Source organism: Columba livia, chromosome 4, assembly GCF_036013475.1.
Source record: "Columba livia isolate bColLiv1 breed racing homer chromosome 4, bColLiv1.pat.W.v2, whole genome shotgun sequence".
In the NCBI taxonomy this organism is placed as follows: domain Eukaryota; kingdom Metazoa; phylum Chordata; class Aves; order Columbiformes; family Columbidae; genus Columba; species Columba livia.
Window position 1 is genome coordinate 10,091,406 of NC_088605.1, and position 27,327 is coordinate 10,118,732.

At 40.7% G+C, this 27,327-nt stretch overlaps 1 protein-coding gene across 7 annotated transcripts in view; it reads left to right on the forward strand.

Annotated features, from left to right (window-relative positions):
* The first annotated feature begins 2,019 nt into the window (after positions 1 to 2,019).
* SH3BP2 (SH3 domain binding protein 2) overlaps positions 2,020 to 27,327 on the forward strand; it is a 40,733-nt gene continuing 15,425 nt past the window's right edge. Inside the window, exons 1-3 of one of the 7 annotated variants that reach the window (XM_065060431.1) lie at positions 4,096 to 4,220; positions 5,500 to 5,632; positions 7,073 to 7,159. Coding sequence is in view for 2 of the 7 variants with exons in the window: in XM_005498458.3 (XP_005498515.2) it covers positions 23,472 to 23,581 (110 nt within the window). In the remaining 5 variants the exon portion in view is untranslated. Of the gene's footprint in view, positions 2,244 to 4,095; positions 4,221 to 5,499; positions 5,633 to 7,072; positions 7,160 to 23,020; positions 23,135 to 23,262; positions 23,582 to 27,327 lie in introns of those variants that run through there. The other 6 variants (XM_065060430.1, XM_065060432.1, XM_021288653.2 and 3 more) reach the window with 6 other exon arrangements.

Here is a 27,327-nt window from a genome sequence, read left to right on the forward strand (position 1 = left end):
AACTTCATTTTCCTTAGGCCCTGCCAGCACAATTACTCCCTTGTGCTCAGAAATGACCCTTTTCTTTACGTAGCAACTCTTTCAAATACAATAGTAGGTGTTAACAGCGCTGCATCTATGTGCATTTATGCATTCTTTGCACAGATCAAGCTCTCTCTCTTCTGCATTTAGAAGAGGGATTCTCTTTGCTACTTTGTACTACAAATTTCTGTGAATGACAAAACTACTAATAAATGGTATTCACAGGAAATATCGCGTCACCTTATTTTCTGACCACAGAAACCATTCTAATGTCATTGTAAAGGTTAAAGGTTTTAAAACTAAATTGAAGTATTAGCTGACTTAATCACCAAAGGAATCTGCTGCTTTTTATTCAAAATTCTACAAAAAATCTACGAAATTATGCAAATAACAATGTTTAAAGAATACTGCTTTATTAAGTGCTCTTTTCCAGGTGCATTCTTATTACAAAGTAAATGGACTTAAACCTGACCACTTTGTACCTGTCACAGCAGTACTCACAATAGTAATACCACTTGGTGTATCATTTTTACAAGACAAAAAATCCATTCTAAGTTGCTGAGCATTTTAAAATAGCTTTTTGATAGATTTTTAAAATTATTTTGCTTCTGTGTATTTTTTAATGTTGCAGATTTTTCAATTTTCTGCTCATCTTATTTAAAAAACAAACAAAGAAACCAAACAGCCCTTTTTTTTCCCACTTTTTCAGTCAGAAGAAGAAATTTAGGGTGTAATAAAAGGTACATGGAGAAACAAATGAAAGCCTAAGATAATCCAAAATACTGAATGAAATAAAACCATATCTTCATACTTCACATGTGAGAATGAAGTGAATGTTTATCTTATCAAATTTTAAAAGTCACCTTTTAGAGCACTTAAAAATACTTTTCTAACCGTGTAACATCTCTTGGGGGAACAGGTGAGCTTCTGAGTACCGGGCTGTAGCTACCGCAGATATGGGAAAAACGAGAGCTGAGTGTGGAGGCAGCCCAGGGTCTCAGTGTGTGGCCAGTGTGGCTGGCAGAGTCCTGGGCTGTTTCGGATATGACTGCAGTGCTCCTGGTAGCAGCAGCAGAGCACTGAGGCACCCCAGCTCCTGCGTGCAGAGCCAGCCGGGGTGCACATGGGTCAGGCTGCCCGTGCCCCTGTGTCCCTTAACGCTTCCCCGGCCCTGAGCTGGCCCCTGCACAGCTGCAGTGGGGCCAGACCTCAGTCAGTGCCCCCGCCTACCTCGCACTGGGTGTAGGTCACTCGCAAATGATCTTCACCATTTGCAGGTATGACACAATCCGCTTTCACCCTGTCCCTGGTAGGGACCTGTGGCTGGCCTTGGTGTCAGATAAAACCCTATCTTACCAATGATGTCCTCTGGGGCTGCGACTTTTTATCCCTGCATCCAGCAGGGCTGCCATTAACGGGGCTTATGAGGCTGCTGAGAGTTTCACAGAATCACAGACTGGTTGGGGTTGGAAGGGACCTCTGGAGATCATCCAGTCCAACCCACCTGCTACAGCAGGTTCACCAGAGCTGGTCACACCGGAATGTGTCCAGACGGGTTTGAATGTCTGCAGAGAAGGAGACTCCACAACCTCTCTGGGCAGCCTGTTCCAGGGCTCTGGCACCCTCAGAGTAAAGAAGTTTCTCCTCATATTCAGATGGAACCTCCTGTGCTTCAGTCTGTGTCGTTGCCCCCCATCCTATTGTTGGGCACCACTGAAAGGAGTCTGGTCCCATAGTTTTCAGCACGAATGGCACTGACAGAGCCAAGCAGTGCTTATGGCTTTTCATAGAACCATTTCAGCTGGAATCTAAACCTCCCCTGGCGCAACTTGAGGCCATTTCCTCTTGTCCTATCACTTGCTATTTGGGAGAAGAGACCAGCACCCGGGTTCACCCAGACCCTGGCAGGGGGGCAGCCCCTCAGGCACAAACGCCGCCGCTCCGGCACGGTTGTACAGCCCAGCCCACTCCCCGCCCAACCCTCCTCCGGCGGCCTCCGCCCCACGGCTGGCTGAGCAGGGACGGGACGGGTCGGTCCCGGCTGCCAGGGTCTCCCACTGGCGGCGTCGGAGCGGGTGAGGGAGGCGGGCCCGTCCCAGCAGGTGAAGGAAGGGGCGGGCGCTGCGGGCAGGGCTGTGGAGCGGGGATGAGCGGCCGGCGTGGCCGCTGCCTGCCGCGGAGCTGAGCTGAGCTGAGCTGAGCCGAGCCGAGCCGCGCCTGAGGTAAGCGCCCTCTCCCACGGGATCGGGGGGAGGCGGACGTGTTCTCCCCTCCACTCCCCATCAGCAGCCCCCCGCCGGGGAACGGGGGCGGGCCGGGGCCTGGCCCGTGCCCGTGTCTCCCACCCCGCCGCCCCAGCGCGGTCCCGGACGGCGCCAGGAGGCTCCCCGGGTGAGTCACAGGGAGCTGCGGGAAGCGCCACGGCCGCCCCGCGGGAGAGCCCCCGTGCCGGGCGGGAGGGCGAGCGGGGAGCGGCGGGGTGTCGGGCGCCTCTTCAGCCCCTGGCGCTGCCGCCGGCCAGTGAGGTGCTGGGAAGGGGCCGGCTTCCCTCGCGAGAACTTCTGGAAGGTTCCCCGGCTTGGTCCGTGTCCCTCGACAGCCACGCGTCTCTGGGAAACACGGGTGGTTGTCACCGCGGCTGTGGGGAAGGTGCCGTTCCCGTTGCTGTGAGGTGAGCGGTGGAGAGACCCGTCGTGTATCCCTGTCCTGTGTGTTGACACCTTCAGTTGGTACGGCTTTGGTCATCCGCAGGTGGAATGTGGGATGGAGTTGGTTTGACAATGCAAGTCTGCCATGTGTGGGGAAAAAAAGGCTTTTCAGGAAAAAAAGTGTAGGTGCTTTCCTTCAGGAAGGAAAAGATGAAAGAGTTGGACTGTTTTCCTCCTTATGCTGGCCTGCAGCTTTGGTGTTGAGCTGTGAGCATCAGCAGCAATGTTCTAGCACCTATCCAGTCATAATATAAGTGCACGTTAAAGACAAGAATATTTAGTTATGAAGTAGAGAGCGCAAATGTATTTTTGACAGCATTTTCTTTAGTGTTATCCTCTTTAAGCTCCTTCAATCTCGGAGCCCCCTCATCCCTGCTTGGGTCACCTCTGTTTATCATAGAATCAGTTCAGTTGGAAGAGACCCTCAGGATCATCGAGTCCAACCATAACCTAACTCTGACACTAAACCATGTCCCTAAGAACCTCGTCTAAATGCCTTTTAAACCCCGCCAAGGATGGTGACTCCACCACTGCCCTGGGCAGCCTCTTCCAATGCCTGACAACCCTTGCGTGAATAATTTTTCCCAATATCCAATCTGAACCTCCCCTGGCACAACTTGAGGCCATTTCCTCTTGTCCTATCGCTTGTTACTTGGGAGAAGAGACCAACCCCCTCCATGCTACAACCTCCTTTCAGGTAATTGTAGATCTGAAGTTCCCATTCATCTACAGGTGTAGGCTCTGTGCAAAGGATGTATTGTACTTCTGGTATCAGTAGAGAGCGAGGACACCTGGCATGTCTTTACTTAATTTGTCAGCTTTTGTCCCACAAGCACCCAGTGCAAATTGGCAGCAACTTAAGGATACTGATAAGCTGAATGAGTTGAGAAGGTGGATAAATGTTTCCTTTTCTACCGTTCTGTCTGCCAAGACCACTTTGCTGTGGGTCTTGATGCTAACTAAGAACAGGTCAGTAGTGGGGCTGACCCAGCCTTGTACCTTTTCTAACTTCATCATTGCAGGTGAAGTGTTGCTAGGTGGATGTCAAAGAGTCTCTCCTGCTGGTGTATACACTCTGTGTGGCCTGTGCACAGGCACGACTTCAGTTTCCTGTGTGAAATTAGCTGCATTAAACTGGTAGATTTCCTACTGTGAAAAACAAATTTCCACTTTCACTCTACTTTTAGTGTCATAGGGGTTATGAAACAAATACAGATCTGAATCATTATACACCTCTTCTGTTTATTTTTAGTTGTATTTGCACGGGAAATATAGAGCTGGAGCTTCTGCAGTGTATTTCACTCATGTGCCTCTTTCATGCTACAGACAAAAGTGGAATTAATTTGCTGCTTTTCTTTTAGACATAAAACATGTTTCTTCCCTTTCCTGTTACTGATTTTGGAGCCATCTTGCTTTTGCAAGAGACCTGATTAATAGATACTTCTTGCCAATATTCCATTACTGAGGAGTCAGTACTGGGTCAGCTTAGCGGTGAGTTAAATGCTGTTTCCTGTTTGTAATGTTTTTGTTTTAAAATCTCCCAGCTCTCTTTAAACTTCTCCACAAAGGATGACAAGTATCATGCTAAAACATCCAGAAAACAGAGAGTTGTTTTTATTTTTTTTTAATTTATAAAGGAGAGAGATAGAGAAATGGCAGTTCTGGAAAAGGTTTAAAGTTTTCAAAGCAATAAGAATGAATACACAAATATAAATTCCTACAGGCACCTCAGGCAGGGCTGTCTGAGTGAGAATTCCTGTGTTTGAGGTCAATCTGACCAGTTGACAATGAATGTGTAAGATCCTACAGGTACGTGAACGTCCTGTACTTCTAAGACCAGACTTCCAATCTAATTTTGTTGTTAGAAAACTTAGTTAACCTACCAAAAGAAAAGTGGGGGGAGGGTGAAAAGTCACCTTCAGTTTTTTTACTTAGGCGGACATGGAGTAGTCTCCTTTGATAGAAAACCAAACATGGCAGCCACTTAGGTAATGAATACTAAGTGGAAATGAAAATACGCTAAGAACTGTTACCTTGCTCATGCAACACTGAGACACAAACATGGGTGACCAAAAGGCACATATACATTTGTCATTTTACCTGTAGGAAAAGTGCTTTTGACACGCAAACCCTGCTAGTTACATTGTTTGCTCTTTATCCGGTATCACTTAGATTGTTAGTACATTTATTGCTATACCTTACAGTACAGTAAGACTGCAGTACTGGGGGTATGTGTTTTAGCTTAACGACATTGACTTAGTGTTGGTATATCTTCCAGTCTGTTTGGCATGAGATGTTAGACAATGGGTAATTTAGGCTTTGTTCAGATTATCCAGCCGTTTCATAAGTTGTTCGGAATGTGCAGCCCTGCAAGTATTGTCAATTAATTATTGCTGGCTTAAGACCAGATATTAAAAGTACTTGCAGATGTAAGTTAACCTATTATTTGTAAAACTGTTTAGTTTGTATTATTGTAAGATCAGGATCTTGGTTTGCTACTTCTATCAGACCTTGCAGGAAAGTTCCTACAAGCTCAGACTCAGCAGAATTGATGGACAGCTCTGTAAACAATGATGAAGACTCATAACAGTTACCAGGGGACTTCCAGAGTAAATTGCTGTGTTTGGATTTGAAAGTATTAGTTGATGCAATGATTCTTCCACCATGTGTTTTGTCTTTTGATGGGGATTTCTGATGGAGAAAATAACCTCCTAGATGGCTACTCCTCTCTTGCACAGCTAAGCTTTCTTCTGGCCTTTTTTTTTTTAAGGTAAACTTAATTCATTAAGGCATTTCCTGGTGACATTGCTTCACATTTGCTTTTGAACTTGTACTGTAGTGGAACAGTGTCTGGAAAGGAGCTGGGAGTCTGGAAAACAGAGGGATTTAAGGCAGCCCCAAAGGTAATCTGAGAGATACAATACATCATTGTAAATATGATACTAACTGGATTATGCATTTTTTATACTATTATCACATGTACATATGTCACTATCTATTCCTCTAATATTTATGGACCATCACTAACTGTCTTGCTAATAAACACCTCTTCTATGCTAGTATGTCTAGACAAGTTATGCCTTCTGTGATGAGTTGAGGAATTAATTGAAGTCCATTCTGTAGTTTTGATCAGTATAACTACACTGATATAATTTTAAACTTTAAGGAATTATCTATCATGCTATGTATCACAAGCGTATGTATAACCAGGTTTCTCACTTAAAATAGATGACTAGATTAGACCATATCATGGAATTCTCGGTACACCATACTTTTTGAGACCAATATGCTGTCTCCACAGTATTTTTTCCAAAACCTGTTTGAAGGTTTTTTCAATCTTGCCTCTTCTCCATAAACTCATATGCTGAATTTCTTATTTTTGTTAAACAGAAAGGGGGGTGAAGAGTTCATATTTCATTTAACACATGCAAGAATATGAAAGCTATTTTTCCCGAGGTAAGGGATGAATTTTAAACAGGGCACTAGTTAGGGGAGAATACAGAGACATAACTTCCTATGGAAACAAGCCTAAATGTTCTCCCTCATCCCAGCATACTGGCATAACTGAAACAAGTTATTTACTTGCATGCCAGCTCATTTCCAGTAATGACCCAGTTCTTATCCCTTCCATGGTGTTGTTATTGCAGCGGTTACGCATATCTAAATATCTTTGGCAGAAAGATATTTAAAGATTATGTACAGTGTGGAGAAGGAATTACAGTCATTCAGAAATCAGACCTTGTCTTCAGCTCCTGCCAGCTTTGTTTTTGGGAGCAGAGAAGATAATAGCTTGCATGTCTGTTCGAAGGATTCCCGTTGTATCTTCCTGCTGCATTCACAGGCTGGTTTAACCAGATTAATTCAGCAACACCTAATCTGTAGCTAGGGCTCTCTCTAAAGTAGTTCTGGCAAATCTTAACCTCATGGAAAGCAGACATTCTGGATCTGTCTATTAAAATGCTTGTAAAGAGCTGACCCAGATAGCTGGTGAGAAATAAGCAAATCTTTGGCTAAGTTTAGGAAAGGCTGCTTGCTGAATTTTGTTGCTGGTTTAATCTTCATAACAGTGGTTGCCCAAAAGTAGGGAAAGTAGACCTTACAGTCTTATCTTTCTGGAAAGGCCACAGCTAAAACTCCCAAGAAGGCCAGGGAACTCGTGTGTTCATCCTCTTTATCTTTGAAAATTCTCCCTGTTCAACTGGTTATGGTTAAGCTCTTTGGATTTTTATTTTGTTTACACTAAGTTATAACATTGACTGACAAAATCATGTATGATCAGGATTGTTTCTGTGCTAATGGAGCAGTAGGTACATTTGAATCATTAGGTCCCTTCTGTCTTCCAGGGAACACATATGTCTTCAAGTCTCTCCTTGCCCCTCCCTGTGCTCTTGAAGTGTTAGTTTGGCAAAGAAGGAATTTCCCAATTCAAGGTAGTTTTGTGTCCTTACATTTTTAAAATTTAAACTTTTTTTTTCTGTAGTTAAATGCTGTCACTCCACTGTAACTCTACAAAACTGGGAGATTTGTCATTGTAGACCATTTCCTTGGATATGTTAGGGCAGGAAGACAGGAGTTTTGTGTTCTGTTCTTCATGGTGTGATTGATGGTGATACTGTATATTGTAATGTGTTTGCACTTAGGGATGACTGGTAATTCCTGCTAATTCCAAATGGATCTAGTTGCCTACGGGGATTTCACAGCATGGAAATGGCTTTCACTCTCATGGAACACTTAGAAACTGTAGTATCTGTACATAGATTTACTTTACAAAAACTTTGCAGTGGCCCATATAAACAGATTGTGTTGTTACTTGATGTAGTAAATGTTGCAACTAAATTTTTTTTTACAAGTACAACATCGTCTCTAGTTATGGATTTCTGTATAGATAGAGCCCAGAAAAGAAGATAACTGTGTCACAGACTGGAGCAGCTGCCTTGTGCCATGCGGGTTGAGACTCACTATGTCAGAGTGTAGACATTGTTTTTTAGAGTGTGACTTGTTTGTTCACCTCTTCTTCACCCCTTCCCACTGTCCAATAACTGTACTATTGCCTTCTTACCATTTTCAGCACACCTGTGAGAGTGGTAACGGTCTGGCCTGAATCTTCAGGCAGAGAGGGGGTTTTTCGTTTGCTTTCTTCTTTTCTTGTCAAAATGCCATGAAAGACTAGAGGTGGCTCAGCTATTTACCTTACCAATTTTTTAAACTGTGCTGTGCAGCAATACCACAATACGTGGTTTGCATGTATGAAGCAGTACTGCACTGATGCTAGAATTCAGGCACTGTAGCAGTTTCAGCGAGTTTGAAAAAAGAAACCCCACACTGACTGACTAGTGCTTCTAGACAGCAGCTGCTCACACCCAGAGCAGAGTAGGAGCAGCAATATGTAGAGCAGAAATTTACTAAAGGACCCAGTTGTTAGCATTGGGTATTAATACTTTATGTTATGGTTAATCTCTTGTTTTACAGCTAGTTTATTAATTTCCCGCACCCTGATTTAACACAGATTACCAAGTTCCAGTTAAGTGATTAGTCCCAACTTGCTGTAGAAAAACAACCTGCGTTTTGGAGTTTGAATTATTTTCCTCATTCTTACTTCTGGCAGTACTTGGAAAGAAAAGGCTGGCAGAGTCCAGTGCACCCGTGTGCGTGTCTGGAACTGTTGTTACCCCAGAGATCTCTATTTGTCTAAGTCTTGACTGGAGGGAGAGATGATGGGAAGTGTGCTGCAAGACTCATCATGAAAGGTGATTTATGCATAACAGAGACATGACTAAAAGCATATCCAAATAACAATGAGCAGAGAGAATAGTAGAAGGAAGTAGGAAGATTTAGGATTCCTAGGTTTAGTACTTATATGATCAAAAAAATTAAGAAAACATGCTGGATGATGGAAATGTAGCATGCATATATGGGTTTTCTCTCTGTTAGTTTGGGGTTCAGTGACCTGAACTCTGTTGATAGTTGAGTGTAAATGCACTTTGTTCAGGTCAGCTAATCTGGACCTGCCAGCTGAACTGCATCTTTTGGTGTTATTCTGCTTTAACAGATGGAAATAAGGTCAGGTCTAGTTTAGCTGGCCATCTTCCTATTTAGATGAACCATGAACCTGTGCTGTGCAATTTAATAATTAAACCTAAACCAAAGCAAGGCAATTCTAAATGTTCTTAAATCAGAGTGACTTTAGATAACTCCAGCTTCATGTTGTATTAGCATTGAGTTTTTGATTTACAGATACGCAAAATAAAAAACAAGAACCCTTGGAGGAGGTAAATCTTACTTAACACATCAGCTTCCACTTTCATGCTCAGTTCTTCTCCAGACAAATAAGCTTTCTGCTCCCCAGGAGGGCTTTACTGTGCTGAAATCGGCCACTGAGATGTCTTTATCTTTAGGCAGCACTTCGGGGCACCATCTCGGATCCTGGAACAGGTCTAATAAGCCTTGTTTTAATTTTTCGTGTAATAACTGCTTAGTAACAAAAAAAAAAAAAAGAGAGGCGGAAGTAGATAATGTTGTGAATACCTCAGTCTTCTCTGGTTTATATGGTTTGTAAAACAACAAAAAAAAGGTGGTTTGGTAGGAAGCTTTGTTTCCCCGTTCTATTTTTATCTTCAGCTACTGTAATGATAGATGTTAATCATAATTCTGGAAACAGTAATTTTTATAAATATTTGCATATTTTCCTGTTAAATAAATGGCAGTCTATTGAGGTGGGGAAAAAACTCATTTTGAGTGTAAAAGTCTCATGAACTGTAATTTTTTGGGTTTATACCCCATTGACCCTATAGAAGTAGAAACTAGATTTGATCTGCAATTTCATTTCAATGTCTGCATGTGAATCTTACTCCAAGTTAAAATCACTTTGAAATGGTGCTTCATTTTGTGTTTTCTTAAAATTCTGAGTTGAGTGAGGGACAATCTCTCTATTGGTGTATTTGCAAATTTGTTAAAACTCATCTATAGAGTAAAAAGTTTCGGTTTAAATGCAACATCCTTACAAATTTCACCTCAAAGTCTACTTAGTTCCCCTTAATTTCGACAGAAGTTGCTTGCATGCCTCTAAATTCTGAGGCTGACATTCAAACCAGAAGGCAGTTAACCTTGAGAGCTAGTTCCTGCAACCAAGAGGCAGAGGCTTAAATTATTAGTCTCTAATCTTGTGACCACCCTGCAAAAAAGTGTAAATCATTACCTTGATGTTGCTTAACAGTAATTCCATTACAACATGTCACATAATTGTTTGTTTCTCCTAGACTGAGCTGGAACTTGGTATACGCTCTGAAGAGGCTAAGTTCAGTGTATTAACAGTTATTTCCTCAAGTGAGAATGTCTCTTATCTTGGTATGATCTTATTGCAGAGATGGCGTAGGTTGTTATTGAACATTGTTCTTTCATTACGCACGCTCCTGAATCTTTTACACAAATTTGAGCAATTGCACTGTTTTGACCAAGGCTATGTACTGGCTTGGACAAGTGTCCTCTACGCTGGGTTAAGAACTGGCTGGAGGGCCGGGCCCAGAGAGTGCTGGTGAATGGGGCTGCATCCAGCTGGCGGCCAGTCACTAGTGGTGTTCCCCAGGGGTCAGTGTTGGGTCCAGTCCTGTTTAACATCTTTATTGATGATTTAGATGAGGGGATTGAGACCATCATCAGCAAATTTGCTGATGACACCAAGCTGGGAGGGAGTGTCGACCTGCTGGAAGGCAGGAGGGCTCTGCAGAGGGATCTGGATAGACTGGAAAAATGGGCTGATTCCAATGGGATGAAGTTCAATAAGGCCAAATGCCGGGTGTTGCACTTTGGTCACAACAACCCCCTGCAGCGCTACAGGCTGGGCGCAGAGTGGCTGGAGAGCAGTCAGATAGAAAGGGACCTGGGGGTACTAATTGACAGGAAGCTCAACATGAGCCAACAGTGTGCCCAGGTGGCCAAGAAGGCCAACGGTATCCTGTCCTGTATCAAAAATAGCGTGGTCAGCAGGACAAGGGAAGTGATCCTACCCCTGTACTCTGCATTGGTGAGGCCACACCTGGAGTATTGTGTTCAGTTCTGGGCCCCTCAGTTCAGGAAAGAGATTGAAGTGCTGGAGCGGGTCCAGAGAAGAGCAACACGACTGGTGAAGGGACTTGAACATAAGACCTATGGGGAGAGGCTGAGGGAGCTGGGGTTGTTTAGTCTGGAGAAGAGGAGGCTTAGAGGTGACCTCATCACTCTCTAGAACTACCTGAAGGGAAGTTATAGCCAGGTGGGGATTGGTCTCTTCTCCCAGGCAGTCAGCAACAGGACAAGGGGGCATGGGCTTAAACTCTACCAGGGGAAATTTAGGCTGGATATTAGAAAGAAATTCTTTACAGAGAGAGTGGTCAGGCATTGAAATGGCTGCCCAGGGAGGTGGTGGACTCGCCGTCCCTGGAGGTTTTTAAACTGAGATTGGACATGGCACTTAGTGCCATGATCTAGTAAACAGACTAGAGTTGGACCAAGGGTTGGACTCGATGATCTCTGAGGTCTTTTCCAACCCAGTCGATTCTGTGATTCTGTGAAGTCAGCTTCTGGTATTTCCCGATACTAATGAAACTACACTTTAGGTACCTAGGCTCGTGTAGGAGCTAGTCTTCTTCCGTTTTTTTGTTTTCTGTACTTTCCTGTATTCCTGGAAGGATTAGCATATTTTTCTACTTCATGTCCTGATAATAATGTAGAGAGAAATTTAGTACAAAGGGACCTAGACTATGAGCCTCCAGGCTCTTCTGACACATGAAAGGCTTATAATTACCTAACTGGAGATGGATCTGATCTGTAGACTTGACTAATCAAAATGAGTTATGTTGAGGCAAACGAGTGACCTGACTTGCACAGCTGCTGAACATCTGCAGCTGTTAATCGCCTTGCATCAGTCAGGCTTAAACATTCAAGCTTTCCACTGTAATTTTTCAGTCATTTAATCAGGCTCTGCTATCATTTCACGTAGGTATGTTTCCAAAGCACTGTGCAGATTTAAGTGAGTGGGATTTGTATACAGAGAGTTGTACATGTTGAGTGGAGAAATCTGCTTTCTGCCGTCAAAATGGGCAGATCTCCTGTAGGAGTACAAGACATCAATACTGTGCAGTCTCTGTTGTTCGGTGTCTAGGAAGGAGTACTTACCATTGATTTCTAACTGGAGACTTGCATTAGGACTGTATATAAGTACTCATACTCAACAGCACACAAAACAGAAAGTGTTTTCTGAGAAGACAAAATACCCATTGAAGCAGCAGCAAATGAGTCTTGCTGTAAGATTAGTAGTTCCCCTAAAGAGCTTGAGGTAGAAAACTACCTTGAGGAATACAAATGGGATGATGTACAACAGAATTGTGATCCTGGATTTGGGAGTACTCAAACAAATTATAAGATGATGCATAGTCTGGCTCAAATTTATTCCAGTCCCACCATCAATAAGCTTGTGTGGGTACTCTTACTCAGCAGTAAGTTAAGCATGGCAGACTGTTGGGATTATGCTCGCTAAATACTTGATGTGTGACTCTGCAGTGGGGGAGGGAGGGAAATTTGGAAGGGGAAGAGGAATATTTGAAGTGTGCTTTTCATGTTTGAACTAGAAGAACAGAGTTAGATAGCCTAACTGTTCTCTAGTCTCTTATAGGAAATGATTGTATTTGTGGGAAGCTGTTATGGGAAGAGTTTGCAATGAAATCCCTTTTTCCCTCTGAACTCAAAGCCTCAGTGAGTCATTGCCCTCCTTCTCTCCCCAAAAACAAGCCCTCATTTCTGCCCCTGGGCAAGTATCACAGCTGTTGTGAAGATGTTTGTAGCTCAGAAAGCCGCTGATCGGGGTGGCTGAAGAGGCAAATTGAAACACTATCAGAGGAATGCGTGAATTTGCTGAATCTTGCATCTTAAGCTTTGAGGTGCAGATAACCTTTCTAATAATGATGGAAACAATGCTGATAAGATGGAACACTGCATTTCGAAATGTACACAGTACTAAGTTATATCAAAGTGATTAAGTCCAGAAACTATCTGTTGCTGGCACTGTGCCTGCTGTGCCTCTGCTGCCACGCGGTTTCTCCACAGCTGCATGGCATCCCTACTCCCACAGTGGAGAGCCGTTGTGTTTCTCCTCCTCCCTGCTGGCTGGCAGCTCTTCTGCTCAGCAGAGCTGGCTGGTGCTGTGGATCCTTGGTCCTGGAGGGATGAGAGGAATGCTGGGGCTAGCAGGATGTCTTAGTGGAAGAGAAGGGTGTTGCACTGCTGCCAGTGCCACCTATGTGCTTGCACTGTGGGATTCGGCTGCCCAGCAAAATTGGGTTGGCAGGTGGCAAGGGATTAGTGACAAATCTGTTAATTACTGAAGATGTACTACTAACCTCTGCTCTAATGGGCTGCAACAATAGCATGCTACTTAGTTACTTGGTAGGAGGAAGCCCACTGCTGGGCTGTTGAATGGGGAGCTATATCTCTTCTTCCAGAGTTGAAGATCTTTCTCCAAGGGAGGTGGCACTTGATTGATGGGGTTTGTTTATTGAGAGAAAGCCAAGCAGAAGGGATTTGCAGCAGTCTCCTTGCTATGAAATGTAGCAAATGCTACATTTTTGCTTGAAACTCTTCATTTGGCCACTTTATACAATTTCTTTCCTTCCTGGAGTGTTCTCTTCCATTTTAGATACCAAGGAGCAAATTAATTAGATTAGTGCTTCTAATTAATTCTTGCTTCTAGGCCTATGCCATTTCTACCATTCTGATCAACACACTGAGTAATTTGACCACCATGTGTTACTCATTCCCTGTCATTTTTGTAGCCCTAAGGAGACAATGACCAGTGCATGGTCTAGTAGGATTTTTCTCTAAATATGCTTGCTGGTCTGTGTTCATTGAGAAGGTATGTGGGAAAAAAAGCACCTGATGCATGAATTGGCAGTTGTGAAGTGTCATTCTTACATTCTTATGAAAGAACAGTCATGAAAAACTCTGTCTTACACACAGTCTTTATTAGTTGTAGTAGTGGTGTTGACCAGTCTTACTTTCCTTTATTTTACTTTCCTATTTTTTGGCTTTAAGGTTTTTGAGCAGCTCACGGGTAAAGACCAAATATGAATGTGATATTCATGATACTAAGGCATGAGTCCAGATAAAAGCAAATATAAACCCAATGTGTTGCTGTGCTAAGAAGATAAACTGTATCATTATACACTACTTAACCCTAGCGTCCTATGGTCTGATGGCTTTGTGTTGCATATTTCAGCAACATCACCTAGAAAAAGAAGAAGGAGCTTGTACTAGATTGAGAAGGATTGAGAATGGTGTTCTGTAGAACAACCAAAATATCAATAAGGGTGGTGAATCTTGGAGAATAGTTTTCTTATAATTAACTAGACAGTTACATCTCCAACAAAGTGGAATGAAAAATGATAAAGAAAAACTGTATAGCATTCCAAACAAGCAAAGAATTTGAGCTTTAAGGTTTCAAGGTGTACAGTACATAGCAAGAACTCTTTCAAGATCAATTTAGTATACTTTAGTCTTAATGCTTTCTGTTATTCTCTCTACACTTTCTGGCTTAAAGCTTATTTTTTCACATTCAGTTAACCTATAACTGTTGCAGTCCTTGCACTCGTTATTTTTAATTGTGCCATGCCAGCTGCTGGTTCTTTGGTAGACTGCACAGGAGAGGAAGTGGCACTGGAACAATGGAAGTGAAGAACAACGACTCTGTTCTTACTTTCCAGTTGCTCAATTTCAAAAAACAAGACAAGTTTTTACTAGCAACTATTATAAATGTCTTATCTGGACTTAAAAGGTAGATGAGTCTTATTACTTCTTGACTTTGACTTACTCTATTTTTAAAATAGGTCAACTGATAATTATCGAATCTGTAAGTTAATGCTCTTGCTACTTTTCTTTTTTCTTGTGGAGAGAATCCGCACAACAGATCTTTGGAAGAGGAACAACAGCTTCTCTGATATCTTAATACTTATTCTTGCTTAAATGCAAATAAAAATGGATGTATTTGTTTGTACAGTTAGAAAAATTTGGCACCATGTTATAGCTGGAATAAACCAGCCGCCATCTGTTCGTGGTTCTTCCAAGCAAAACAAAATAGCCATAAATGCAAGACTAGCTTTGTTAATCAAAACTGTAGTATTATGGTACTTTTTGTTCAAAGTGGTTCTTTCTAAATAATAGATTTTACTCATACATACCCACATGTTATGCTACATATATAGTGTGTATATGTATATAAACATGCACAGCTATAGGTGGAATATAACATGAATAACAGGAGATGGAAAGTGTCTGCAGTTTTATTTTAAACAAGCTATTTTTCAGGATATGTCTGTGGTAATCATAATGGTACTTTTGTTTCTCTGGTATGAGAAGACAAGGTGATTAACCAAATTGCTTCTTGTAATTTTCTTTCAAAGCAATTCTTTGGTGTATCTCTGTTGGTTTGTCATAGAAACTGTATGTGCTTTTGTGATTATATCAAAATCTTTGCTAACCTGTGATGATGCTAAATTGAGAAATATATTATAAAATTTTGTAGACAATTTTTTTTCAAGTATGTAACAGGAGAATTTTAGTTTGAAGCACCGGGAGTGTGAGGTTCTGATCTGCTGGAAATGTACTTGACAGAAATTGAAAATGAACTCCATTATAAGCCAGGAAATGTCTTTCATCAAAATAGTGGCTTACCAGTTAACAACATGTGACTAGAATGCATGAAAGATTGTCTGATATTTTCTGGAAGAAGGGGCAGCATTTTGGACAGAGTGTAATGTACCTGTAACACTTTCTGGCACATCTCTGAAGCTGAGAGTTCTTTTTATGGTTGTAGATATAAACGTGTTGTTAATGGATGTCGATGCTTTGAGACAGCTAATAAGTACAGTTTTTTAGAGGATGTTAAGTGTATCAGTCTGTATGCTTTCAAATGCTGTATAAAATGTCACAAATACCATTAAATATTTTAAAAGTGTGCAGAAAAAGCACTTTCTTCCTTAAAGTCCAGCTTCTATCGACCTCTTATTCTGTGGTGCCAGTAACACACACAGCTGAATCAATGCATCTGTGATACGTATGATCTGTCATTTTCTTGGTTCTGGGTGAGCTATTGTTGTGTTTACTTTATGAAGATGTCACTTTTGATTACTTAGGTTGAAACAGGACTAATCCTATTGACCTAAATCCCTGAATTTCCTTTGTGGAAGTGAAATCCAGCTTCAGCTCTTCATTGTGCACAGCAAGTGACTCGTATTTAGAGTGCCTTAAGAATATCTAGGATGTGTATAGCAGGAAGATAATCTGTAAATATTGTAAAAGCTTCTCCTGCAAACGTTACACGCTCCATATGAATTCTGTGGACTGCCAAAACCTGGAAGTAAAAGAATGCTATATGGACGCCTTGCACATAATGGCTCTTAGTTCCAGGCAGTACATAAACCATCTGCTTTTGGAGGTCATAAAGAAGAGTGGCTTTCTGTCCTGACCAGTTCATCTCTGTAAGGAGTTTGGCCACGCGAAGGCCATGTATTCTTTGTAACTCATCATGCTAAGAGGATTAGAAGAGTTGCTTAAGTTTGTAACATACAGCATTTCTTTAAGAACTGTATATATATGTTTATTGTGTGTAATAAATAAAACTAAGTTTTGGAGGTGAAAAGTCAATGAGACCAGGAGTCAGCCAAATGTTCTTTGGACCAGCTTTGATGTGGCCGTAAGAACGGAAAGAATAGGCAATGCTATTAGGTGTTTAAGAAAGGTTTTGGAAAGAAACAAGTTCTCTACAATAGGATAGGTTAATGTGATGCAAATTAAAAGGCACGGGGAGGCAAATAATCTAACTGGACCATGGAGTGTATGTAAAAAAACAAACCCAGGCTTCTGCTAGATTCAAACTTTGGCTTGGATACAAGTACTTATGTCTTAATTTAAAAAAGAAAAGTTGGTGGGAAGGAAATGGAAATGTCTTTCAAAGTGAGCATTCCAGTTTACACACTTTGTTTTTTGATCACTTGATGGGACAATAGGAATAGCTGTAAGAGTCAGATCTGATAAGTGTTTGCAGAAGAGTGTGAGAACTGGACAAAGACACAGAATATTCTTCCAGCCTAAGAACGTGCAGCTCAGGGGCTCACTGATGTCGTTGTGAAATGCCAGAGACTGAGATCTTTGAATCTGAGATGGATTTCTGCAGTCACAGTTTCTCAATCACTAAGCTAGATGCATTATAGCATTTTTCTCTTGGATTGTGTTTTCTTTTTCTTCTTCCTCTGAAATATTAATCATCATCACTCTAGGAAGGGTTTTGATTTACATGTGCAGTACCACTACATCCATTCCCATAACCTTCAGTTTTCCCAAGCCTCTTTCCCAGTGTGAATGAGTTAACCCTTGTGAAGTAAGAGTTCACACTTCACTTTCAAGACAGGTCAGAAAAGGAGCAGATTTGAAGAGTCAAAGGACATCAACACCAGGTGGAAATTAAGAATCTAGAACTTGTATATTGGTTCTTTTCCTTTAACATATCTTACTATCAGATGTTCGTTGCTTCTGTAATACGACACAAAATTTTTAACCTATCGTGAAACCTCTCTGCAAACTTTGGCACAATGCCAGTAGTATATTTGATTAGGCAAACTGATCTGTGTTGTAAAGTAAGAATGCTGTTGTTCGTGTCTTGTGAAGTATTGTGCGTGAATGTCTTCTGTACTTGAAAATAGACCTGTGTGAACTCACTTCTGAATGCAGCTCTACAGCTTTGGAGCTGTAGGTCAATGTCAGGCTAATCCTTGCCATTGGAGTTCATTTAAACAAGATTTAAGGGGAATACATTTTTTTCTGTTGGTCATACTTCTGAGGCAAGTAGTGATTTCCGTAAAAGAAACGGTAATATAAAATGGCATTGTCCAAATTGTCTTGTAGCAGAAGCCCAGTGCATATGATTATATATTTTTAGGGATATTTTAAGTTATATGGAATGACTGTTCCTTCTCACATCATCCAAATTAATATTGTTTGTTTATTGCTGTCTTTCTGGCGCAACCTTGCAGTGTACATGTGTTTTAATTTTAAAATCTTGACCTAAAATTCCAACTGCATGTGATCTGGTAGTTATAATTCAATACAGCTTTTGTAGAAAGTAAGCATGAGCTTGTGGAGATTCTTCTTCCCCGTGCATGTGGGGAGGGAAAAACAGAGCAGTATTTACCTAAGTGGTGAAACATACAATAGCGTTAAACCCTGGTTATTGTAATCCATCCTCCTGCCTGTTTCAGTCCTTTGATTTAGTGTTTTGCGTGGCTGGAGGGAGGAGTGACAAATACTTATGCCTTACACCATCCTTTAGAGAAGTTCGTATTGTGTTTTAAAAGGGAACAATCATCGGAATTGGAATAAAGAGACCTTGGAACACCTACTTGCTTGCATGAGCATTTGAGCATGAAGAGCTTCAAAGCTGTTGGAGGTGGGGACTGTCCATTAGCAATACAGCCCAGTTGGGCCTTCTAATTCTATGAATCACACTTTACGTGTTTATTAGCTTATTTTGAGATTCTGGTTCCTAGTCAGAGTTTCCAAGTATAAGACTAAACTCTCAGATGCTTCACTGCATTACTACTTAGAAACCACTACCATCTATCGTTATACAGCAGTAAAGTATAGAATGAGTCTTTGTGGTTACACTTTGTCTTAGCATTGTATCACATAGTTTCTTTAAAAGCGAAATAAAAATAGGAAATGTTTGTCTCGTTTTGTTTTCCCAGGGTCTGACAGAAGTTGAGCTTCCTCTTTGGTGCTGGCAGCAGCCAGTTGCCTGCAGAGGTGTATTTTCTTAAATATAGTGTTACTGCAGCTCACCAGAAGAGGGACATGCAAACTTAAAGGGCTCACAGGTGACATGAATAAATGCTTCTTCTAAACCAGGGCTTGCTGTATTTCTTTGGTATTCAATTAGTAGCTTGTTATTGAGGTCAGTGATAGAGTTTATAAATTTCCTCATTGCAGTTTTTTGCTGACAGATATTCAAAAGGACTTTCTCTATAGGTTTTATGTGGTTTTGTTGTTTTTAATATCATGCTGCAGGAATGTTTTAACATTGCTTTTATTCAGTAATTTTTCTGTTTACTTGTGTATACGCTCGCATGAAATATTCTCTTTAGCTGGCAATAGTAGTCTTGGAACTAAATTTTGTTAGTCTTGTGCAAGCGCAGTATACAATGAACTGAGGGATGTTGTATGTCTTGTCAAAATGCTTTGGTATTGGAAATGGTAGAAAATGGTGAACACCATCCCCTTGGACTCTTGATGTTCTTTAAATTGATTTAAGAAAAAGTCTAAGAAAGCAGAAAACAACAGACTTAACTCTATAGGGCAAGACATCTGCTGGTTAAATGTGCCTATCAGATACACTTTATAATCAGTAATGGCTATTTGCCTCCCTTTAGAATTTTGTAAATTTCTAAAAGCCTTTATTTAGGTGTTGCTTTTACTGAAGTTCAATAGTCTTCTGTCTTAAATTCTAAAAGATGTGTTGATATGTAAGCAGAAATTATTCTGTAGTCCAACAGTGCTTCCTAAGTGATAAATTATGAGTAAATTAGTAATAGAATTGTATGCAGTTCATCACAAACCAGCCTAGCAGTGAAATTGTTTTAACTGTGATATCTTAGAATTGAGAACTTCTGCCAAGGAAATAAATAATTTGTGGAAACTCCCACTGTAAGTTTCTATGTGTATTTGGGGAAACTCCCTTTACAGACTTTGGCAATCATATTTGTACTTCTGCTCAGTTACGTGACTTTTTTCAACTATGGTCAAGTTCACATTGTTCTACAAGCACTGATGAAAGATACCAGTCAATCATAACCATAGCTGCATTTACAGTCTGTTTTACAAGGACCTTGTGTATAGGTAACAGCTAAAACGAACAAAGAACCTTTCCATCTGGTTTGTACAGTAAATGAGAATGGGAGTCTTGCCATGGTAATCTGTCTTTGAATCTATTTTGAAGAAACATTATAAGCAGCAAAAATGTTTAAGAACTTGCCTTCTACCTTAAGTGTTACTTACACTGAGTGTTACTGATATGGTCTGACTGGTAGAGACTTGACACCCACTTGACTCGCTGGGTGAAAGCTCTGATACCGTTTTGAGGGGCCTTTTGATTCAGTAGAAATCCCTTAAATTTAACTTGAAAAGCTACTCATAATAAAATTACTAACATAGAAAATTATGCTAGGATAGCTGTATTGATTTTAATTCAATCCTTATTTACATCACTATGAAGTCTTAGGATATTTTTCAAGGCTAGCTGATGTAAGAGAATCGCTTGGATTATAATGTTCTTTTATTGAGAGTTTGCAGAAAGTTCTCTTCCAGCTGCACAGCCTAATTTGTTTTTTACAAGCTATGCGTGTGCTACAAATACTTTGTGGCTGCACTTTGGTCTACAAATGTTTGAGCAATCTATGACATTAACTATATCCCAAAATCAAAGGCAATAGATAATCTTCTAGGACTTGTACCAAACTGTTTGGTGAAACAACTGAGAAAAGTTCCAATTTTGTTTTAAAAATTGATAAGCTACTTTTAAAAATACATATGTAAGTAAGTAAATATGTTACTAAGGCTTCTTCAGCTCTTCCTAAGTAAGCTGAATGAGGCAATGATAGTTGAAGTTTAAAGAATAGGAATTCTTTTGGCATTGAAAGAGGATTTTTGGAAGTTCTGGCCTCATTTCTCTCAATTTTTTGCTGATAGATATATATATTTTTAATTAGCATTATTATTCTGCAGGTCACCCAGCAGAAATGATTCTGTTGTTCATGTTTTCACAGGACTGCCTTACCTGGCAGATGAAGGATTCAGGCGAGTAATTTACACTTGGTCGTTTACAGTCTGCAGTTGTGTCTGCCACCTGTGTAATACACATCATCTCTCTGTGTAGTGGATGTGTTTCTACTGTGATCTAGAAAATTGGAACTAAACTAGTTTGGTAGAATTATTAAAATAATAAAACTCATAATAATCTACTCTTGATACAAGAACATCCAAGGCCGTAAAACTTTAGCAGAATGTGGCCTTCTTTAATACCCTACTGTAGGCTTTTATGGAAATATATAATGTATAAACCCTTACATTATTCTGAGTATAACTTGACTACTGAGCTGACTACTTGCTGCAGCTGAAGGAAAGTGATTTTTTAAGCTATTTTAATTTTTTTTTGTTGCTATGTTAATTTTGCTGCCTTGCTTGTTTCTCTGCTCTTCTCCTGCTGCTTTTATTTGCAGGCCATTCTTGCAGTTTCCTGTGAATTGGTCAGCAAGAGGAAGCTGTCTTGCTGCAGAAACAACTCAGCCTGTCAGCTAGATTTGTGAATTTATACTGCCAAGGACAGCATAGTGCCAGATGTATGTTTATTGCTCTTGCTCTCCATTAACGAATAGTAAGTAGGATTGCTTTTGACTGGGAGCAAGAGCCATTCCCAACAATGACCTGACTTCCTCAGACAGTGGCCCTGCTGGACTGCAATGCAAACGTTGGTTTCTGACGCTTTGGTTCTTCCTATTAAGGCTGAGTGAAATCTCATAATGTTAAAGAAATGAAGTAACTCTTTTTGAGGGAAATTCTCCCCAGGCTGGCTTGGTGCACTTGGCCACTGATTTTTGTGGGGACAAATGAAGGTCAGTGATGTAACAACCATATACCAGAGTTCTTTGCAAAACTGAACTTTGCATTGTGAACAGGGATAAATTTAACTCTTCCACTTACCTGACGGACATGTTAATCAAATCCATAACGATTTCATGTTTCTTCAGACTCTATTTGCAATTTTGAAACACAACCCTTCTGATTAATGTTTGATTTAGAAAGTTAAGCTGAATTTTCCTTCTTCCAAGACTGTGAAACATCTATTTTCTTTTAATTTGTTCCTCAGTGGAACACCAGCTTGTGTGTGTGCGTGTGTGAAATGGTTTCTGTTCCAGCTCTGTGACCATCTTGACAATGTGTGGGAATCACCAGAAAAATCAAAAGGAGATCTTGGCACTTGAAATGAAAAATTCTGTATTCCTGAGTGCTTAAGTGAAGAATGTGAGAGGGTGTCATCAGAAAGGTTGGAGTGGAAAAGCAGTGCTTCAGGAAGATGTTTTGGATAAATGAGACATAATTAAAATGAGACTGAGTCCAAAGAGCATGGTACTATGGTTGCAGTGTTTGGAGGGGAAAACCAACACTTAGATGTGTCAGAGCAGAAGAGAGAAAGAGAAACTGATGTTTTTATCCAGTGTTATGTATACTCAAATGCTGTTGTTTTTGATTGTAGTGTTTTTACTGAGGTGGAGATAAAAGTTGCAAAGATGGTAATGCAAAATCAGAAGAGTGTACTTAGCAGAGAACTGGGGGAGGAAAGATTGATTTAAGGCAGTTTATAAATGCTTAAAGTCTAAACTGATAAGTGATATTGTAGCTGATCAAGCAAGTCAATGTCCTTCACAATCTGCTGAGATGTAGTCCTCTTTACATCTCTTCTGTGTGAAAAATCTGTTAATCCACTGAGGCAGCTGGGTATTGTTTCTTGTTAAATAGCATCATGATTTTCTGTTGATATGTTGATCGTTTTAGCTAACAACAGGGGTGTGATATTTGTGGTTTGCTTTCCCTTCCTATGTAGCCTGGCAATGGGAGGAGTGTAAGCAGCTGCCCTATGGTGAAAGCTGAGAATTGCTTTTCTAGCCAATCCAGCCATGGCCAGTATTGGAAATGTTCTTCTGAGACTTGACTCTGGAGTAGTTTACAAAAAAAACCCAAAGATGCTATATAGAAACTTCTTTCTTCTATTTTGGAGTACAGATTCATGTCCATTTCCCCAAAAATATGTGAAGTAAGCTTTACTTGGCATATTCATGATGTAGGTTTTGTCCATCATTCTGAAACTTGCTAGGTGTTTTTGTCTTATTTGTGTTGGTTGGTTCCAGACAGTCAGTGAAACACTTTGAATCCTTTTAAGAGGTCTAGATGAAAATAGGTGTAAAGCAATGGCATTTATTTATCATCAGTTGGTGATACTTGTCATTAGAATTGTTGATTTGAATTTTGTCTTTTTGTGGTTGCATAGCATCAAATGTACAGGCAAGACTTGCTATAAAGCTTGTATATGCTGCGTAATCTTTCAAAATGTTTGTTTTTAATTTCTTGGGTTGAAGGGGGAGGGACAAGCTCCAGCTACAGGAGAGAAGAGATTAAATACCCGTCCCAGTCCTGTGGTGCAGTGGCTCTTCAGGCTCTTCAGAAGCACAGGCAGTATTTCTGAGCTGCGCCTCTGCCCGTGTGAGAGCACGTGTACGCTGTCAGGAGAAAAGACTATTACTTTACTTTTCTCCCAAGGGAAAGTAGTTGATTGAAAGGTGAGTAGGAAGCAAGTGAGCGCTGGAAAATCCCCTCTGCTTTCTGGCTCACCAGCTGCCAGAGGTTTGAGGTATGCAGGGTTTGATTTATAGCCTCTCTGGGAAGTTGGGAAATCTGACAAAGATAGTGCTGCCCACGAACACTGGGGGAAACAGGAAGTATCAAAGGAAACAAGTCATTGCCTCGGCGTCCCTTTTGGCCGCAGCGCAGTGCAGATGCACGAGCAGTTGGGGCAGGGCTGCTTTTCCTTCTGTGTGTTGAGCGAACAGCGGCTACAGGAGTCCCTTTCAACCTTATAACACACGAAACGTGGAGAAGTGCAGAGATGTTCCTGTCATGCCCGAGAGGGGTCATAAGTTATTAATGGCTTTGTCATCACAAAGGAAACAATCGTTCGGTGAAGCTGTCAGCAGAAAAACTATGTGTCGGTCAGGCACGTTCACCAGGTTAGTGCATATTTGTGGCTTGTATTTCCGTCATCTTTTCTCTTTTAGGTAGAGAGCAGACTAAAACTAAGAGTAGAACATTGTACCTGGGGTAAAATACTTTTAACTCACGCAGAAAATTCAAAGGTGAAGAATTGAAGGGGGAAGATATGAGGAGAGCATTGGTTGAAAACATTTGGCAGAAAAGAAAAGCAAGTTGGAGCAAGTTAAACTGAGTAAACTTTCTTACAACACTGTATCTCAGTCAGGCTTAGTTCTGTTCCCTTTGTCCTGTAAGATTTATTTGACTTCACAGTGTTTGTACTGTGCTTAATCCTTCTGAGAGACTATTGTGAAACGGGCTGTTAGAAGTATTAAGAAATGGAATGTGTAACCAAAAAAAGCAGGAGAGATATGGAAGAGTTTTTCAGAAATACTGGAGTGTGGTTGATAAATGGAAAAGAGACCTGAAAATTTTGCAGAAAGCCGTTTTAAGAGCAGATGGTAAATGTTTAGGTGGTTGATTTGGAGAACTAGTTTTTGTTCAGAAATGCTGAGAGCGCATTGGGGAAGCTTTTATTTTACAGTTTTGCTGTATGTAATGCTGCTTATTTCCAGTTAAACCTTTTGTGGAGACTGAAACTTCATTCTCCCTCAGCCCCATATGAAGAATGCATTTGTTTCCCTAAGTTTTATGTTATAAATGTAATGTTATATGTAAGCTATATCTTCAGGAGGGAAGTGACATCTTACTTTGCTAGGTTTTACTTTCAAAGTAGAATTTAAAACTAGAAGTTATGAGATATTATGGGGTTTAAAAAGTCCTCAGACATAATTGCCATAGAGATTCTTATCACACATTCAGATCAGATTTAATTTTTGTACTGCAAGTTCAGAGGCTGTTTTTATTTGTTTTCAGCACGAACAAACTGGGCTCCAGGATAGACCATAAATATTATTATAACAAGTGAGAACTTTTAATACAACTTTTGGCAACTGTAGTTTCAGAGATGAGAGTAATGTGTTTTTCTGCCTATATGCTGTGAGATGTGGAGATGATCACATCTGCCATATGTTCTGCTAAAATTAAGCAAGAACGGAGGCTTCTGGCTCTTCAGGATGTAAGCCTTAGTTGAATCAGCATGTATTTTTTTTTTTTAATTGGGCAGAACTCCAGTAGCTCTTAAGGCCAAAAGGAGTAAGTGTTCTCCTGTAATGTAATCCAGATTTTTAATGTGGCAGAAATTTATTTTCATTCGTGAAGGGACTTTTAGTCTGTAAAGTTATGCCCTAGCCTCCAATCTAGCTATTTTATATACACTGACTGAGGGGGTAGGTTAAAATTACTTCACAGTTGTACACATTTGCGTACTACATAATAACAGAAGTCTACTGTCCATTTGGAGTTTTAATTTGGTAGCAGTATTGTTAGGATTCTGAAGAAGCTTCTACATCAGACTGGCATTCTCTAGGTTACACAATGAAGTGTCTGATTTCACATATTTTCATGCTATTCTGACTTTCATGGTACTTTAAAATAATAAGCAGTTTGTTGTGATAGTGTTTGAGAGAAGTATACTCATGTGATAGGCTTGGGTTGACTTTAAGCTGAGGCTGGACATGGCACTTAGTGCCATGATCTAGTAAATGGACTGGAGTTGGACCAAGGGTTGGACTCGATGATCTCTGAGGTCTTTACCAACCCAGTAGATTCTGTGGTTAATAATACGCTGTAGATTGGTTTGGTTTTTAGTCTGGCAGACCAGATTGTATGTATGAAGTAATTACAATAGTAGTTGTCTAAGTTCTGTATCACACTCCAGAGTTCTGTCTTTCCAAAAGCACTGTAGAATGATGAAATAAATTCTATAAACTGCTGTTCCACCATTTCTCCTGCTACACTCGAAGGCCTTTTGTCTCCCTCACGGGCACAGAATTGTGGGGATCATCTGAGAAACAAAGTGATGCAAAGCCTTTTACTGTCTGCTGCCATCCTCTTCTGGTCCAGAGGGTTCAGTTCAGTGCTGTTTAAGTGGGAGAGAAGGTTGATTCAATAGTCACTTATAATGGGTTTTAGGGCTTGGTGGAAAACTTAATTTAAAAATGTGCATCTAGTCCCTTGGTGAGTGGAAAGAAGAATAAAGTGTGTGGCTACTATTGGGAGCTTGCACAAAACAGTGCATGAGGATTGTCACCTTCTGGTTTGTGAGGGAGGACCCATGTTAGAAGGAGCATGGGCCCGTTCTGTGAACCCCATTGTCAGCTCCATGGAACAGAGTGTGCTTATGCACCTGGGCTGAGAATGTGTAGTGGGGTCTTTGGCTTGTAGTGCAAGAATGTAACTGCAGGAGAAACAACTGGGAAATATCTTTCTGTTTTAATGGTCGAGGAGCTATCAGGCCCTACAGTGACTTCAGTGCTTGCTATCAAACTGTTCTTCATTTAATGGATTAAAAAAAAATAACAGGAATATCAAAAGTGGAAGGAACCACTTCAGTGAGCTGAAGACAACCATATTGTGGAGGCTAAGACCAGAAAAATCTGTAAGAGCATCCGTTTTTCCTTCCTCCCACCCCTGCAATAAAGATCCTGCAGTTCCATTGTGTTGACAGCTTTCTCCCAGCAGTTTGGTGCAAAATAGCATGTAGTGCCCTTCTGGAGTTGTTTTGTACTGTCAAGAAGAGAAGAAAAGTCTGCTTAGAACTACATTCAAAGTACTTAAATGGATTTTAGAAGCATAACTCAAACATCTCAGTTCAGAATACTGAAGTCCTCCCTATGTGTTTGCAATGTGTCTGCAAATGGAAGTGCTTGAGGAACCTACAGATGTGATGGGCTGTGCCATAAGCCACAATGAGATCCAGAAAACAGGCATAGCAGCTTCTTAATCTGTTGTCAAGCCTGGTATATTAGGTGGGCTCTTTAGCTCATTTAATGTGTACTTGGTTCTGTGGAGTTCAGCCATATCTCCTTTTATTTGCTTAGCTGGGATGGGGAAGTTCTGAGGTTTGGTCTCTGTTCTCAGGACTGTTTTACAGTGAGCAGTCAAAAGTGAGAAATGATTGTGAATAGAGGAAGCAGAACCTGATACTCTGCCATCCTTCCTCAATTAAATCCTGATGTCATCAAACTGTAAAACTGATTTTTGTTTTGTTTGTTTTTCCCCCGCTTGCTCCTCCGCTCTGCTTCCATGGTTATTTTGTTTTTTCCCTCCTATCTGCCTGATATTCGGGTTTTTCAGGTGGAGGAGAAAGTGCCCCATCCAGGCATACTTTTAAGAGTAGTCTAACAAGTCTGTTTCCACAGAGAAGGCCAGCATGACCTTGTCAACTATTTCTGTTTTCTGTATTGACCTAGGGTGAGATACCTTTGTTCCCAGTGTTTGCCATTGGCTTCCTAGAAATGTTGCTCACTGGTTGTTTTGGATAACCTCTCTGAGGCATTTAACTCTGCCTCTTCTGACACGTTTTCAACCTAAGTACGTAACACTGAAACAGTTTCACACCTAAGGCTAGGTGCTCAAATACTTTCCTGCTCTGTTCTTTGTAGGGAAAGCACACAGGATTTGAAGACCTATGGTGAATTTGAAACTGTTGCATGGATGGTATTGAGACTAATGTTAGATCTAGAAAACTGAGATCAGAGTGTATTTGTCTGGATAAAAAGGTTCAGTTTTACTTAATATTTTCTTTTCTTCCTGAATGTAACAACAAATAGACTGAAATAACTTAATCATAAATTAATTTCAAGTGTTTGAATGTTGGTGT